Here is an 18,364-nt window from a genome sequence, read left to right as displayed (position 1 = left end):
ACATACATACATACATACTTACTAACATATATACAAGCACACACACATACATACATACATACATGCATACATGCAGACATACATCAGTTGAACAGAACATTATAGGGTTAAAAACCCCAACATTTGGAGCAACAGGAGAGCATCATGTGGAAATGTGCATCATCTATTGGCATTGCAGCTACGCCTAATGTAACAATGACCCGGACAATTAGACAAATAAATCAGTGGAAAGCCCTCATTTATTAATCAGTTGGGAGGGAAATTAACAATATGATTCTTATATGGGATAGAGATTAATGTCTATCCACCCCATGTTGGTGTCCGCATGAGATCAGATAATCACTTTGTGCCAATTCTAGCAGGATTGTTAATACTAACCCATTGCAGATGATTTTGCTTGCAGAGCTTATCATCTTGTTTAATCATCCTTATTAACCAGAGCAGTAGATGCTTGGCCCATGAAATGATAATAGGCTGGATTGACAAGGACCAGAAATAAGCATTGCAAGTGTGTGTGCCTGTGTGTGTGTGTGTGTGTGTGTGTGTGTGTTGACATCTGCACGAATTGAGAAGAGAAAAAGGATGTAACACCATTAATGTCCAAAAATATGTGGTACATGCCACAAGGTACTTTCCAAATCCATTACAGCCTGCTGTTGCCATGGCAGCAATGATCTAAAATAATTTTCTCAACAACCCGCCTCTCTTCTTAATTGTTATCAAGACAAAGTCAGACAATTCCAGCAGGTTCACATGAGGTTTACCATCAGTTTACCTTGTTAAAGTGTCATGTTAAAAATCATGTTATATTCCAAGAACTCACTTTATCACAGACAATATTTTAAGCCGTTCACCTGAACCCACACTGTCTTTAAACAGAATACATGGTGACAAAATGTTAATCATTCTGATTTGCATCAGGAAAAAACCTGCGCAGAAGAATAATCCTCAATTTTTCTTGCTGTGCTGTGAAATTCATACCGACTCAGAAAAAAGATTTCCAAAACAAGTGAGCTTGTTGTGTCTGATGCAGCAGACGATGCAAAACATTTGGAAACATTGAGAATTTCAAACTTCACTTTTAACCTGAAATGAAGCGGCCCTGCTCGGTCCAAAAAACGTTTTTGGAGCGTCTGTCCAAGCACAAGAAAATAATAAAAAACTAAATATAAAAGCGATGAAATCTTAATGACATTCAAAGGAGATGGGGATCTTTCAAGGCGAGTGGGTGATTGAAGATTTTCAAGGCTTCGGGGCAGTTTTCTCAATCCACTGCACTGCCCTCCACTGAGGAGCAGCATGGAGGGCAGTGGATCTGAAGATTCGGGAGAATAAGGCAGAGATCACTTGGTGTCAAAAATGATTATTTCACCATTAAAGTCAGGCTTGTATTTGACTATTAAACAGAGTGGAGATGACAGTAAAAGTATTAGCAAATAGTTAGATCGGTTACTGGTAATCTAATCAAGACCAAATGAATGCAGAGACCACAGTGAAGAATATAGCTTTGATAGCTGTGTGCTCGTCACCGGCAACCCACGGCACCTGATTCTCAATGTATTGATCAATAATAATAATAATTATGATAATAAAAAAAATAAATAATAATAATAACAATAACAATGTAATTGTTATTCATGATAATATTATTGTTATTCGCAGCATATATTCTTATTGTTATTGATTTCGTAATTAGAAGAGGAGTATTTACATGAATGAAATAACATATCATTATTAATCATAAAATTTGGGGAATTACAGCCGCCAGGCAGGTCTCGAGGAAGACCAAAGAGAGGATTTCTGGATGTGGTGAGAGAGGATATGAAGGTAGTTGGTGTGAGGCAGGAGGATGCAGAGAATAGGGTTAAATGGAGAGGGTTGATTCGCTGTGGCAACACCTGAAGGGAAAAGCCGAAAGGAGAAAGGAGATTAATCATAAAATTTTAAAAAAGGAAAGACTGGTAGAATTGGCTATCATCTAGACTGCCCCTTTCTTTTTTCCTCAAAGTAACCCACAGAACCCTTGGTTCTATTATGGGAAATCTACACGTTATCTTTCGGCACCGTACTTAGCAGACTAAACTGACCACCGGCAGGTACAAACTGTCCAACCGCCTCCAGTCTAACTTGGCCTCTCTCTTCATCACCACTCTCTTCAAATCTTGCCAGCAGTTTAAAACCAACTTTGCTTGTAGGAGAGTGAGATTTTCCCAATCACCATTTATCATACTCTGTATAAAAAAAGAACAATAATGGATAATAATAATAATAATGATAATAAAAGTGATGAAAATAATAATAACAACTCTCAGTGTATCCTAAGAAAGCTAAAAGGATGACAATGATGATATTTATTCTTGTTGTTATCACTATATTTAGAAATAGTAGTACTGTAGTACTTGTCACAGCATTGAATTACTTGGGGAGAAGAGTGTGTCATAGCTGTGGTTCACAGATGTCTGAGGGGTCTTGATGATACTAAAGAGGATTACTCACTCCTTCACACACACACATCCTATCCACTGACACTTGTGCGCTGCAATGCAAATCCTCTCCCACCTCTCATCCAGCCGCTCTAATGCTTTCCCCACAAATAACAAGTTCCATTTATGGTCACATTTATTAAATAGATGGCAACGTACAGTCTTTCTCGTGCCGTGGAGTAAGACATAAAGTGTACATCCTCAAGTGTCTGAACTGACAGTTTGACAAGATGTGTTGCAGCAGCTTGGCCTCCATTAGCATACAGCCCGCACCTCATCACCGAGCTGTCACTCTCGACCGGACAGGAGTCAGGCTGAAGTGTTGAATCCTGTGAGACTCAAGGGGGCAACAGAGGAAGAACCAATCAACCTCCACAAAAATCCATCGTCATATATTGTCCTCTGTCCCCACCCTTCCTCTCCCCTTTTCCTACGGGATGATAAATATCTGCCGTTTTTTTTTTTTAATTAACTGCATTATCTTTTATGCCACCCTTAGCCTTAGCCACAATGGGAACTCAAATAATTACCATGCATTAGCATAGATTAGCCCCAGTAAGGTAGCAAGGTTATTCATTTCATCTCGCGCTTTCCGGGAGATTTCTCTACCGTGGTTCTGATGCCTCATTGGCCACCTGAGACTTTCCCTTTCCCATAATTGAGTTGCTCGAGAGGATATGAAGATGCGGCGAGAGCAGCGGGTGCGTCGTTCGAAGCTCCCGTGAAGCTGAGTCCACTTCCATTCCTATCACCTCCGCAGAGGAGGAACAGAGAGGCCCGTGGCAAATCGTAGGAGAGCGGATCCTCGCATTATCAAACCGTGTTGCCATTTCAGCGGGGAGGCGGCTTACTCAGTCTGCAAGGTGTAACGCTAGAGAAGTGCAGTTTCATGGAATTAGAAATGAGAACCGCGAATGTGTCCAACGTGGCTTATCCCGAGGACGACGGGGATTTGCAGCCCCCGCCTCAAGAAGTCATTCTGGGTATTATATGATTATGAATGTACCTGAGATGCTTAGTATGTCAGTAAATGTGTGAAGACTGTGATCAAATGCCCCGCTGGGGTCATGACAGCTTTTGACCTTCCCCGAGTAGTTGTTATCAAAGTCGATTCAGCAGTCGTCTTCAAGTGGCACACGGTATTGATAACTCAACTGATGCCATGGGGAAAATCTCAAATGATCCAAATGCCTTCTCTGAAAGGCCCTAGGATGTTACGGCTGCGATCGAGTGAATTGAAATGGACCCAGGAAGAAGACCTTGCATGAAGACGCAAACTTTTTGTTCCGTAGCCTGTCATCGGTGGTGTCTGCGCAGTCAAGCCAGGGATTCTATTTGTCCTCTTATGTTGAATCTGTGCAAAAAACAAACATCTCAATTGCTTAGAAACCGAGAGCCGGTGCGAGTGAAGAACCCAAACATAACTTGCAGGTCCCTTTGAAGGCTGCTCGGTGAGTGTGCTGGCCTGAACTGCTCTGGGGCCTCTTTTTGTTTCTTGATGAGCAGAAAACAAACAAGTACTGAAGAAGCTCTCAAATGTGCATTTGTGCAATTCTATCCCATAAATATGAAGCTTTTTAGACAATTTCAAAGGTGCTGTCTCAACGGCTTAACACCCACAGCTTCTGCAAGAAGATGAAACCTGACATGGATGATTGCCACGGCAACTAGGGCTAGACATGCAGGAGTTCACGTCTATGTTGCGCAGCAGTAAAAGTATCACATTCGAGTTTACTCCAGAGATCCAATTTTTCTTTTCCTATCTCTCACTTAAGCATACATAAAAAGACTCTGGAGTTTGTCCTCAATCCAGATGGGGGTCCAAGGGGCAAAGGGACCAGCGCTTGAACTGATTGCAAAGTGATGCAATCACTGTCTTTTCCATCGGGGCTCTGAAAATAAAATAAGACTTGACAATGTTAAAATAAATAAACAAAATTAAAAAAAATCAAAGGAAAACGCAAGGGATGAAAAAATGGCATATCGGTCACGCAAACCTCAATTCGCAGGGAAATGAATTGACTGTACGGTACATGACTCGAACACTAAAAGGCTTTTGTTTCGTTCAGGTTCTTAATTCCTGCCTGCAAAAAGGAGAGAAAGCAAATAAGTGAAAATAGACTGCCTGCATCTAAATGACTGATGGCGCCGTCTCATTCCGAAATGAATCTCACCTGATAGCAAACCCCCCCGTTTGTTAGCGGAGGAAAAACAGTGAATAAGCTTGAACAACTTAATTGTAGTACGTCTGCCAAAAAGAATTATGGTGTATTGGTTTGCGACATGTCGATATCATTTGTTATGTCAACCAGTTATTAGAAATAAACAGGTTGGGAAAGTTCTGCGTTTATGAACCAACTTCATTTCACCGAGGTCCAATTTGATCACATGGTACGGCCATTACCACTGGTGCATATTGTTTATAGTATTGCACCGACGACTGTACTATCGCTGCTTTCTTAAAATAATCGCAGAAGTCATTTTGGCAAAACGCAGAAACGCAGGTGTTAGGGCCTTTATGCAAGAAGGTCAATGGCTCAATTCCAACATGAGACCTTCCATGAAATCTCCATGTCCTCAGGGTGTGCGTGGGTTTCATCCAGGTTCCTCCCACAGTCCAAAACATGCCGGAGCTTCATTGGAGACCCTAAACTGTCAAGATGTGAATGCCAGGATGAATGATTGCATGTCACATGAGATATATATATATTTCAACCTAGAGAATACTGATACAGCTCTCTAAACCTCAGAAGAAACACAATTTCACAGAACAGATTTTTCACTGTCACAGTCGCTCTCCGGCTTTTTGTTGAAACGGAATAAGCCGTTCAGCTGGTTCACGTGATTACGTCCATTTGAATTTAAAAAGAAATCAGCTCGAGTTTACATTTTGAAAAACATATTTAATGCAACCCTGCTCAGCTATCTTACTGTACGTCTCAAATAGGGGAGCAAAACTATAAGCACAAAAACATCAACGGGTGGACTTTGCATACGAAGGCGACAAGCTGTTATATTCGCGTAAATGCACAGAACATCGAGTAAATCTTTTTTGTGCGAGGGAGAAACTGTATGATGGAGAATCGTATCCTTGGCTCCGGCTTCCAGAACAATATGAAAAACCAAGTGAAATGTGTTCAATTTAGAAGGTTGACTTAATATATAATGTAATGTATAATGTAACAAGCTACACGGATCAAAGATCAAAGAGACATTAGTAGCGTTTGTTGCACACAGTATTAAGTCCCAGTGTCGGGAAAGAGATCATTTCGAAGCTGCACTCAATCTAATACAACAAACAACAACTGTACAAAATCATTAGGTAGGTAGGTTAAGTAAAGTAGGATGCATCATCCCGCGACTGGATTTGTGCTTCTGTCTGTAGATCAACATCTTAAATCGGAGGTTTTCAAAGTGGGAGTTTCTCAAGCGCAGCTGAGGGAACAGAGGTGAAAGAATAATAATTGTTACATAAGCGATGGAATGGACGTCGAAGATATAGCTGAGGAGAATCAGAAAACACATAGTAGTGTTGGGAAAGTTTCCCCATTGCTTCTCCAAAGTCAGAAATCCACAGATGGTCAATGATGGACCATTTTACATGTTGGATGAAGAGGGTAATTCGTTGATATGCGATCTGAATTGCCGAGATTCTGCGGGATAGAAACACGACGCCCCCACAGGGCCTCCGTCTCCCATGTTGAACCCCCGACCTGTACAAATGATCGCACCGCGGCGGAGCAGATACATTTTCCTGGAGTTCTGCAGGGGATTTGACGAGGAGAACATCCATCTGATATTATGTTTTACACACAATCTTTCAGAGGGTTGTTTTACACGTTCAGGAGGTGAATCGCATTCAGCAAATCCACTGGTCTGCTCTATTTTCTGTGAATATGTAAAAAGAAAATGACTGTGTGTAGACTTGTTCATATCCATACTTGGTTTCCCCCAGAAAGCATTCCTTCGATGAAATCTAATGTCCCAGGTCACGGAGCAGACTCAGATGAAAATAATTGTGGCGCTTTCAAGATGATTTAACATTCACTATCTCTGTTCAGTCGCATAATTAAACAACAGCGGCCCAAATTGCTCAGCAGCCATGAATGTTGGAGATGGCCAAGATCAACCCAAATCTCCAGCCTTCATTTGATCTCTGTTCTTGTGCCGGGATTACAAGCGAGAACGTCGTCCAGGGGGAGAAAACACAGAAAGAAACTTAAGCTGAATAAAAATGTGTCTCATTTGGGGGCTGAGAGTGCAGGTCTGTTCTGTTCTGTTTTTAAACAGAAGGACTTTTATTTTTTTTATTTCAACTTTCAGCTGGTTCCAAAAGCACTCCCCGCCAAAAAATGCTGCCGAGTCCCAGTCCTCCCCTCCGACGGAGTAATCTCCAACTCTCTCTCCCTCTACACATGATATGGTTTCATGGACTTCCACCCTTCCAGGAACCCAAGACTCTTCCAAAAGCCGAAAGAGAGTGAGACAGAGAGCGAGAGGACGTGGTTCTGTCTATAAAGTGTGGCCTCACACAGGGGTCTAGAGCTCCACAGAAAGGATGTGTGTGTGTGTGTGTGTGTGTGTGTGTGTGTGTGTGTGTGTGTGTTTGTGTGTCATTTGTCTTTGGAAGCACATGTTCATCAGAAAGTGCAGGCGTAGACCACGCCTACCACAACTATGTTTCCAATGGTGGCAACAATGGCGATCCAAAGCCAGATGGCATCACTGGACATGGACTGCGGCTCGTCCTGCTGGCCGTGGACGGAGGCGGCCGAAGCGGCTGCGTGGACACTGGCCGAGGAGTTGAAGAGCGAGTGTTCACCGCTGTAGTCGTCGTTGGGCGAAGAGTCCATGAAAGCTCCAGTCATTACTGGGATCTAGCAGGGAGGGAAACAAGTCGGATTCAGTCACAGTCAGAGTGACAGTGTGTTTGCAGGGGGACAAAATATTCAGCTGCAAAAGAGAAATAAGGTGGAAAGAAGGTTTTGCTTTCTAAATCTATCACTCTACAAAGAAACAAGAACATAAACCAAAATTAAAGGGGACAGTTGCTTTCCTCCAGCTGTGCACCTCTTCTTGCTCCGCAACTGCATTTACAACCACATGCAATATTTACAATTTGTGGCAAACAAAGTAACAAACTTTTAATTGTCCATTATTTTCCAGTGAATGTCTGAATTGAATTTGGGTTAACATCAGGTAATGTAGAAAATCTATTTATTTTTTCCCACAGGTCCCAAATCAGTCATGAATCAGACTCCGAGCCAGCTAAACAAATCACCCAAAGGTGAACGTAAACACATCTATTCTTCTGCAACCGAATTTGCCTTTTACCGAAATGGTAATTCGATTGGGATGATGCGTTTCCCTGATTTTGATGGTGTGTAACGCAGTTAGTGCCGGCTGGGACGGATTACACATCACTGAGAGCATCACGAGCAGGAGCCTGAGGCCAAGTGAGAGGGTCGGAGCCTGGGTACAAAACTAGTGTTGGGAACGGAAAGGAAGGACAGACAGACAAACAGATAAATGGATAGATAAAGAGATTAATATATATATATATATATATATATATATATATATATATATATATGCCGGAGCTTCCTCGGGTAAGACACCAAGTTGCTCCCGATGGCCTGGTTAGCGCCTTGAATGGAAGCCACGGGTGTGTGAGTGCGCATGTGAATGAGTGGATGCCATCAAGTGTCGAAGGCTTTGATACCGTAAGGTGGTAAAGGGTTCTATAAAAGTGGACACCATTCACCATTTCGTTGCCCATGAACAGCGGAATTTGGCCGTGTCTGTGTTTTAGACAGATGGGGACAATCGCATTGCATTCAAACTGGCAACGAGAGAGACACAAAACAGTGAGTTGCATCCTCACAGTCCCTCCACAGTCGTCTCGGTGCGTTCACTGATGTTTTTACGGTTCAAAGTTTGTTGTCGCTGCTGTGACTGGCTGATGACTCGCCAAGTTATTTTGCTGCTGAAAAAAAGAGAGGGTTTGCGCAATCTGTAGCTGCCGCGTGTTTCGTGGAAATCGCCAGGCATCGGCTTATAGCTTCACATGACTCGACCGATAGACCTATGGTGGCATGCTGGAATGTGACACTTACTTTACCCTCACCCACGGACCCACGGAGCAAAGGGAAAATATATTTAGGCAAGTGCAAAAGGCTAATGTGCAACGGCTGTCACACTGATATAAAATAGTCAAAGTCAAACAAAACTATAAGAGACATTGGGTTCTGAGAACAGACTGCACTTGCTGCAGCATCCCGGCCTTTCTGACAAAGTGGTGTTATTCATTTATTTTAAAAAAGGTATGGAGGGACGTCAAGTGTGTCACTGATATGTCTGTGTGCTTGTATTATTATTTCAGTTTGAATAGATACCAACCCGTAACAGTGCACTGGCACAAACTTTCCCGCGCGACTTTGGCTTTCTACACAATCCTAGCCCTCGTGCATTGGCAAGAAAGAGTGATATATCTCCATAGAGACGGGAGGAAATTTATCCCAGTATTAATGCAACAGGAAATGTTTTGCACAGAGGAATGCCGGCTCCCACTTCGCCTCACATAATACTGAGCGTGCGTGTCCTCTTGCATGCATGTGTATTTATGGAGCAGAGCTTGATTAACATGGAATTAATATTTCAGAAACGGTAAGTGAAATGATTTATTGCTTTGGACATTCTTAACCTTGAAAAGGTTATCTTTTAGAGCATAAGGAAATGCGTGTGCATGTGTGTATGTTTGTGTGTGTGTATGCACACGCGCCTCCACAAAATGCTGCAAGATTGAGAAATGCATGTACTACACTCAAACGTGAAAACAGACGCTGCCGAGGATGTCGAAAACAATGCTAAAAATAACTCGGAGGGATGTCGAGCTCTCGCATACATGGTAATTCTCTCTTGCTACCTCATGTGCTCACCTTCACTTTCTTTCACACTGCTATTCACTTGGCCTCTCGCACAGGCTAATGAGCACAGACAACACACACGCACATGTACATCAGCGCACACACACAGTTGTGGGCTTCCCTCCTACGAGCGGGAGGTGGGGGCATGCTTTGGAAAGTATTCCTCTCCCTCATTGGCCCCTGGTGGTGAATAATGACATGACACATCCTTTAGAGCGCCTGTTGTTAACATGAGCATGATGGAGGCAGACAGGCATGTATGAAGTCCAGCAACCTGCATCTTCCAACCCCCGGCTCATTCAGTAGAACCGCTGATTCCCTCTTTAGAGCATCACCGTGTGCACCTTTCATCCATCTTCATATCTATATATTTATTCATCTGTCTTGAGCGTATCCGCCATCATGAAGTATACCCAAAAGCTAGTATACAATCATAATTTACCTTGTCAAAAGACATTTCCGGCATCCCGGGGGCAAATGGATCGGAACTGAATTGGAAAAAAAAACATGCTTTTCATGCAATTTAATAACTCCGGGTTTTAATTGTGATCATGTTCATCGTCCAGTAAGATATGTAGGACGGTGGTTGTTTCTGGAAAAGGACATTTATAATTCTTTCCATGGCCTGAAATTTATTTATCACAGTTCATCTTATCAGTATGACACTCGAGCTGATCTTTGATGGGAACAAAAACTGAAACAAGTGAAAGGCTGCTTAGACTCCACCGCTGCTTAGCTTATCTTAATGTACAATCTCAATACCGAACCTCGAATCAAAAAAGGTGACGATAGAACATCTTCTTGAAATGTTGACAACCTCGTTATACATTCAGCTGGACAGTGAATTAAGCTCCAAACCTTGTCTGCATTCTTTATATTTATGTTTTATTTATAAGCGAGTCATTGTCCACGGGGGAGGGTGGTGTTTGCATAAATGGGGAAGTGTACCGAATAAAATGAAGCGATCCAGGGAATGTGTGCCTAACAATACTCCTGTAAAAAGCAAGACTCTAAATATTTGATTTGGTGGATTTCCTATTTTGGGCGGAGATGTTTTGCCTATGTACGCATAGATGGGTGTTTCAATTACACATCATTTTCCACTAGGCTACTTTTCCATCTTCTCCTCAAGCCCACAATTCCCCTGTGCATGACGCATTTGACATAAGAAGCAGCAGGAGTTGACTCGTAATGGAAGAGAGGGAAACAAGAGATCACATAAAGGGCTATCCCGAAGCATCTGAGCACTTTACTCGGTGAAGGAGGCCACCCCCTAAACATCACTGGAAGGAAATCCCTTCGTATGGGCACTTATAGATAAGTGAATTCACGAATAAATGAATGTAATGAATCAAGGCGTACATGTGAGTGATGGCCGAGGCGGAGGCACACACAGGCCTCCTCTTGGATTCAAATCCAGAAAATAAGCAGTAGAATGGAATCAAGTGTTATTCAGGCAAATGGCAAACAAGACATATCTCTGCCAAAACAAAAAGTGAACACACCCCTGGTAAGTAAAGAGGAAAGCTGGAAGCTCAACCCGAAACAAAGACAAATTGAAGGCAAATTGAATTAATCTTTTGTAAATCACACAAGATAAAAGGTGAAGGACGTGATGGAAGGCCGGTCGCCGATTGGAGGTCAAAAATAGGAGCAGGACAGATGGAGGCTAATTAAGTGACAAAACAAAAGGTGGAGAGGATAATATGAGAGAGCACAGGAGGAACACAATTACATAATGAAATGAGATTGAACGAAAACAGGACCTGGCAGAAGACAAAGCACTAGGAGATTAAACACTAAATGCAAGAACGCAGCAAATCAAAAAGCCCACGAGTCCGAAGGAGCAACACTGAGAAATACTGTAATTTAAGCCCTGTTAAAAGTGCTACTTTAAAGCATAGAAAAAAAGATTCAAAATCCATCCATCCATCTTCCCTCGCTTATCCGGAGTCGGGTCGCGGTGCCGGCGACCCGAGCGGAGAGGCCCGGACCTCCTTCTCCCCCGCTACATGGTCCAGCTCTTCCAGGGGGACAAGGCCAGCCTTGAGACATAATCTCTCCAGCGTGCCCTGGGTCTTCCCCGTGGCCTCCTCCAAGACGGACATGCCCAGAATACCTCCCCTGGGAGGCATCCAGGAGGTATCCTGACCAGATGCCCGAGCCACCTCTTCTGACTCCTCTCTATGCGGAGAAGTAGCGACTCTACTCTGAGCTCCTCCCGGATGACCGAACTTCTCACCCTATCTCTAAAGGAGAGTCCAGCCATCCTACGGAGAAAACTCATTTCGGCCGCTTGTATCCGCAATCTCGTTCTTTCGGTGACTACCCACAGCTCGTGACCGTAGATTAGGGTGGGAATGTAGATCGACCGGAGCCTTCTGGCTCAGCTCCCTCTTCGCCACGACAGGCCGGAACAGAGTCACTGCAGACGCTGCAATGATCCGCCTGTCCATCTCCTTTCCCTCACTCGTGAACAAGACCCCTAGATACTTGAACACCCCCGCTTGGGGCAGGACCTCTTCCCCGGCCCAGAGTGGGCACTCCAACCATTTCCGGTTGAGCACCATGGTTTTGGATTTAAAGGCGCCGATCCTCAACGCTTTACACTCGGTTGGCTTCGGCCAGGCCTGGAGATCACGGCCTGATGAAGTCAAAAGAGCCACATCATCTGCAAAAAGCACAGACTTGATCCTGCGGCCACCAAACCGGATCCATTCGACGCCCCGGCTGCAGCTAGAAATTCTGTCCATAAAAGTTATGAACAGAATTTGTGACAAAGGGCAACTCTACAACCGGCAATGCGGACCACGCTCTGACAACGATCATACAGGGAACCGTACAGCCCGTGCAACAGGATTCGGTACCCCCATACCCCTGGAGCATCCCCACAGGATTGCCCGCAGGACACAGCCAAATGCCTTCTACAAAATCCAGAAAACACATGTAGACTGGTTGGGCAAACACACATGTCCCCTCGAGGACCCTGCCGAGGGTTGGTCCACAAGATTCAAAATCAGGACCTAAATATATAACAAGAACTGGACAAATATTTTTTTAAAAAGGCGGGAAAATCAGAAAACAGACATCTTGATTCTAATGCTCACTGCTATGCGGTAATGGGAAAGGGGTGATTTATTTTTGCAGTTTTCACTTGAATTAAGTTTAAACAAAGGACAAAGGAGTAGTTTTCAAACTTATTGTGCTTTGGTAGAATAGAATATGGAAAAGTTGTAGTGAGTTTGGGAACATTGGAAATTCTGATTTATGTAAATGTGAATTCTCTGTATCAGTACACATACCTGTGCATCCTGTGAGATAGGACACACAACTCTGCGCTCACAGACCTCTGAGGCTATAAAAACCTCTTGGCTCATATTTTTCACTTTCCACTAGGATTAGATGGCTTTGAGCAGACAATGCATTCGCACGCGCGTGCACACACACACACACACACACACACACACACACACAAACATGCACCAATCAATTGTAATCAATGCTGCATAGTTCCTTCCACCAATTCCACCTGCTCCGCTCTCTCTCAGCTTTGATTTATTGGGCCAAGCTGTGCCATCCTACGTGGATGAGCAGAGTAACTGTGCAACACAAATTACTTTAATTATCTCCCTCAGCCATCGGTAGACACTCGACAAACAATCTAGCAAAAACATCCGATAAGAAAAGTGAAACTTAACCGATAGGCCGTGGCGCCGGGTCACGGTGACAAAAATCAGACAGGGCAAGTGGCATCTCTGCATGGAGTGATAACGTAGGATAATTTTCAAATCCAATATCCTCTTGTGGGACAGACTGGATGTAGCCTTCTGAATGGAACAGATGGTTTTGGGAAAGAAAAGGCACAGAGCTGCAAAGAATGCACTGTGGGCTCCACATCACTCGCATGTTCAATTACAACACATGGCTGATGAGGGTCACAACCGGCTCTGCTCAATTAAGCACACGACTGCCTGAAAAGGTGTTATTCTCCCAATTCATCGGGTTTCACGTTTGTTAAATGCCCGATTAACACCCGGAATTTAGAAGCACCGCTTATGCAAAATGGATGGAGAAATGATCCCCGAATGATTGGATCTCGAGTCAACACGGCGTGCTCCCTTAGCTCACGTTTACATTTGTTTGTGAGGGGGACAAAGGTGTTTTTGACCTCTGGAATGCAAAACATAAAAGAATTCAAGAGTGCTGATCCATCCGTGGTCGGTGGCATCACCATCCAGAACCCTGTTGCAGCCCTGATGAAAATCTTACTCAAACGTAAACAGAGCGCAAGTTTTCTTATCTGAAAGACTGTTGCTGGTAAGACAAGATCAGTATCATTTACACATCTGTCCACAGCGTCCTCCAAGAGTGCTTGGGCTGAATACAGGAAAAGTCCATCTTCTCTGTCCATTTACCCGTGGCGCTCTGCAGTAGTCAAGTACTATTCGCATGGAAAGAGATCCCCCAAGACTGTTTAAAGACAAACTGTCTTCATAGAGGAGACCAGCCGGTATAGCAGAGAGCAGATTTTAGCTGCCAGGGGTTGTTACGGTTTTGTTTCACTGGAGTGTTTGGGAAACAAAATCCAAACAGTCAGTTGTTTACATCAATATGATACGACGGCCTGTTTTTGCAGAACACTCAGCAGTATGTCTGGAAATGGTTTAATCTCATAAGCGCAGGTTCAAACTGGGCTGCAAAATCAACTGGTTTATCATTATCCAAATTCTAAACTCTGACAAACATGTGTATTTCTCAAAACTTCAGTTTTCATTCATTCATTAACTATTCTGCTAATCCTGCAGTCCAACTGTCAGTGGTCACTCCACATATGGCGACGGACAACCTTTCACTCGTTCATTCACACCTCGACTATTTAGGTTCTCCAGTGAACCTCCTGCATGATTTTGGAGTGTGGGAGGAATGTGAAAAACCTCCGTCCTTTTATAGAATACATTTGATCTCACTTTACTGTTTCATTTTGCTTTATCCTACATAATCTTGCTTGCAGTTTTCATCATCCTATGAGGTCATATCAAGTCGACGTTTTCCGGCGGGAGGATAATAAGTAACGTCACTTTCTGAGAGAGGATGGTAAAAGAATTGCACTGCAGGTCAGAGAACAACAAATCAGGAAAATAAATAAAATGGGATTACTGTGCTGAAAAAAAAAAAAAATAGCAGCAGACTAAGGCGGTGACGGGGAGCAGCATTCCATCTGCAGAACAACAACCACTTACTGGAAAAAAATGGATGTCACCTGTATAATGCCATATTTCAGCATATTGCATTTATCTTGCCATAAATCTGGACATGCAGAGGCTTTAAGGAAGCTTGTTCAGCCACAGAGAAGTGTCGAGACCACAGGTTTCAGTTCCCGTTCCAGCCGGTCAGATTTATGGCTCGACTTCCATTGATTTCCCCCTGTCTCAGTAGCCTAGTAGCATTTTAATAAATCTTATAACTCAATACAACAAGTGTCGTCCAAATGATCCCAGCATGACACCCTGGTCAACCTGTCAACTTCATTTAAATTCTCCGGCAGCACAAAGCATACACTCGCTGTTTGATAAATGCAGGCCTCCGAGGACTCGTAAGTCTGTTTCATCATTATGAGAAAATACCACTGATGTATAATGCTTTAAATGCACGATGGGATGCAACCAGATGGATCTTCTAAGAAAAACTTGAATCCAGGACAAAATAAATGTTTTCCGAACCAGGATTTGTTTCATGTGTTCTGCCTTGTGCAAGCAATAACTTATTGATCAGTGAAAGGGATTTTACTGACTCATTCTCTGACAGATTTTAGTGACCTTTTAACCTTTCATCAATCAAGTCATCATGACATTGAGCTAGGTGTTCATATATTCTTTTATGTTTACATATAAATGCTTTTGCACCCAAGCCAAAGGTCAGTAATAATTCATGGAAGCATATATTTTAAATATGTATAAGCTGGGTTATGTGTAGCATGTTTTTCATGCACATTTCACACCAAAGAACACACCACCCTACTGCAGCAACAGATTTCTGTCGGTGCCATATCGCACACCATCTCAGCACCTAGAATCAGACCTGCGTCACGTACTGTGCCTCGCTTGCAGTTTCAATTAAAACTCACCCAGCAGAGACACACACAACCTCGAGATGTGGGTGAGCGGCGAATGGATGGGGCTCTACGCGGCGTCCCAACCTCTTGGTCTTTGAACGGACTCACAAAACTTAACAAAGCAAGTCTTACTTCACCATAGGAGATGACGGAGCCTCTGCTTTGTCGAGGATTGTACTCTGAACAAATAGTGTGTTTCACAGACTCCATAACGGTGCTAGGCTGTTTGTATTACACCCGACTGGAGAATCGATTGTAAATCAAAACATGAAAAACAACATTCTTTCTGGAGCAGATTCGACGCATGTCATTCTAACTCTAATATGCAGACTCCACCAGCTTTGGAGATGTTTTCTTACATTTTACCTTTTGGATAAGATTCATTTACTTTCTTCCTGTCTGGCCTCTCTCCTGCGTGATAACCTTTCCTACCACTCATACGTTTCAACTGCTTCTCATCACTTGCCATCAGCGCGGTCTGCTCTCGTCCAATCGGCTCCTTGCTCAGGAGTCTTGTCTTTCGCAGAGCTGATGTTTCACCTCCATCCCTAGCGTCACTTCAGCATCAGACGTTTAGGGCAGTCGCTCTGATGCCTCTTTGCTGTTCCAGATTGTACTCAGATTCTATTCCGTTTGGCATCTTACTACTCTTCTAAAACTTTCTTTTGTGAATCATTCAGATCCCTGCTTGCTCACCTAGCATTCTTTAATCTGCAAAACATGACTCTTTGAATGCATTTGAGGTGTTTCAGTTCAGTTCAAGAACTAAAAAAGAACTTGAAGAAAAATGAGAACACATACACAATAGCTGTCACATGACACATGACAAGGTGTTATTTTCCCTTTTGCCAAAATCCTAGGTGAAAACATGCCCAATCCAGGCTGTAGGGATGCTTTCTGAAACAAACAAGTCATCAACTCATCAACTATTAAGTTCCTCTTTTCTGAAACTGTTGCCTTACTCCACACCGGTTTTCTTAAACCAACCCCAAGCCTCCACGCCTCTGATATCCCTGATATGTGCTTGCTGCACTGCCTCCTTTGGGTTCCACTTCTTCCCTGGTCTAACTACAGGTGCCACACTCCTGACCACTGAGTCCTTTGAGTGAGAGTCATTTTTAGTCTAACCTTACCGCACTCGTACTCTTTTGACAAGTTTGAAACTGGCTTTTCCAATACAAGGCTGCGCTGCTTAAGCAGTGGGGGAATCCGAATCGTTTCCTAATAACTGAACTTAACAGCCTATAAACTTTCTCTACCTCTGACAGGGGAACCTCATACATCATTAGCAGCCACATCAGCCGAGGCAATAGCCCATACTCTAACACCACAACTTCAACTTCTCTGGGAACCCTGACCTATCTATACTTTAAATGCCTCGACTCATTTCCTGCCTCAACTGCTCAAATTGTCCCTTATCACTAAGTCTTGCATCGAATCATCTACCAAGACTCTTCGGCGGTTTCTCTAATACCGAAGGTACCACCTCACCATTAATCATTTACCTCTGGATTTCTACCGAATTCCTCTTATCTGGAATGAAGATTCCCCCTGCTCTGCACCAAGTCATGGGAGTAACTTGCTTCTTCCAAACTACCTTCATCAATTTCCACAAAAACCTCAACACTACTTCCTGGTCCTCCTTCCACCTTGGTGGACTAACATCACACTAACTATCTACCTCCCACTCTATCTACCTCCCCTTCCAATAGCTGGAATATCAGAGGGGAGTACCCTATCTCTATGTCTCCCTTTCTTTGTGCATCCCCTGCAAATACTCCCCAAGCTTCTGCTTCTCTACCATAAGAGTACAGCTCTTCTCTTTACAAAGCAACAACTTAAATCTAAATAGGTCCTTAAAAAAAGCTATTCTAGCTCACGCTTTCCTTTTCCTATTTTTCCTAACATTCTCTGCTCTTCTTAAGCACTGGCAATCGCCCTTCAATTCTAGCTGCAGACAATCAGTTCTAACCTTCTCAACCTCTGACGCTTTCATCCACTGCCTCTTAAGCTGTCCTGTCTCTTGAACTAGTCTATCAATCTCTTGTTGACACCTAGATCTAACTCCTTCGTCTCCTCAACGACACCAAATCTTTCCCTACCAAACTCATACATGAGGTTGCCTATCTTCTCCACCTTGCTCTCAGCAGTCCCTTTAAGCCTATCCAACATCCTAACGAAATCGCTATTAACACCCTCCCGCATGCTACTTTCTGCTGCATCTGACCACCTAACTCTGGCTTTCTGAGCACTAATCTTCTCCGTCTTTGGCTGGCTGGCCTCTTCGTCTGCCTCAGTACTCGGCTCTGCCTCAACATCAGGGGAACTGATGTCCTGCGAGCTGCGGGTTTCTTCCTGTCACTGGACTTAACTCAACTGACTTGATACACTTCTTAAGAAATACTTATCAATGCAGGGTTCTTGTGTTCCCTCTACCAGGTACTTCTTCCTCCCGCGATGGATTCTAAGCCCTTTAAAGGCATTACTTTCTGCCAGCCACATAAACAAACCTGTTTCTTCTTCCCATCTGCACCTGAACTACTGGCTGCCACTGGCATGTTGTTTCTACTCATAGTCAAATCCGTTCCTGGCTCAATAGCCGTGTCATCTTCCGCCCCTGCTCTCACAGACTCCAGGGTTTTTTCTCTGATGTCTGATCTCAGTAGGGTTTAACCAGTGGCCTATTGGCCCTGGTTACTGTTGCATTGAGGTGCTAACCCATTGCAGGCCTGTTGGGGTCTTTCAAGAATAAACGCATTAGAGGTGCTGCAGCCAAAGACAGGAAAGAAAGCTGGCAAAATAATGAGACAAAGAAAACAATTGCATATTTCATTTAATGAATG

General features: G+C 43.5%; 1 protein-coding gene across 1 annotated transcript in view; it reads right to left on the bottom strand.

Moving 5' to 3' along the window:
* Positions 1-5,365: 5,365 nt before the first annotated feature.
* LOC147237841 (uncharacterized) overlaps positions 5,366-18,364 on the bottom strand; it is a 29,399-nt gene continuing 16,400 nt past the window's right edge. Inside the window, exon 2 of the mRNA XM_086158576.1 lies at positions 5,366-7,360. Coding sequence (XP_086014702.1) covers positions 7,124-7,360 — 237 coding nt within the window. The 3' untranslated portion in view covers positions 5,366-7,123. The remainder of the gene's footprint in view (positions 7,361-18,364) is intronic.

Source organism: Fistularia commersonii, chromosome 1 (assembly GCF_037954325.1).
Source record: "Fistularia commersonii isolate RoL2024-O1a breed Wild chromosome 1, RoL_Fcom_v1.0, whole genome shotgun sequence".
Lineage (NCBI taxonomy): Eukaryota > Metazoa > Chordata > Actinopteri > Syngnathiformes > Fistulariidae > Fistularia > Fistularia commersonii.
Note: the sequence above shows the minus strand (reverse complement) of the source record. Positions and strands in the feature narration are given on the sequence as shown.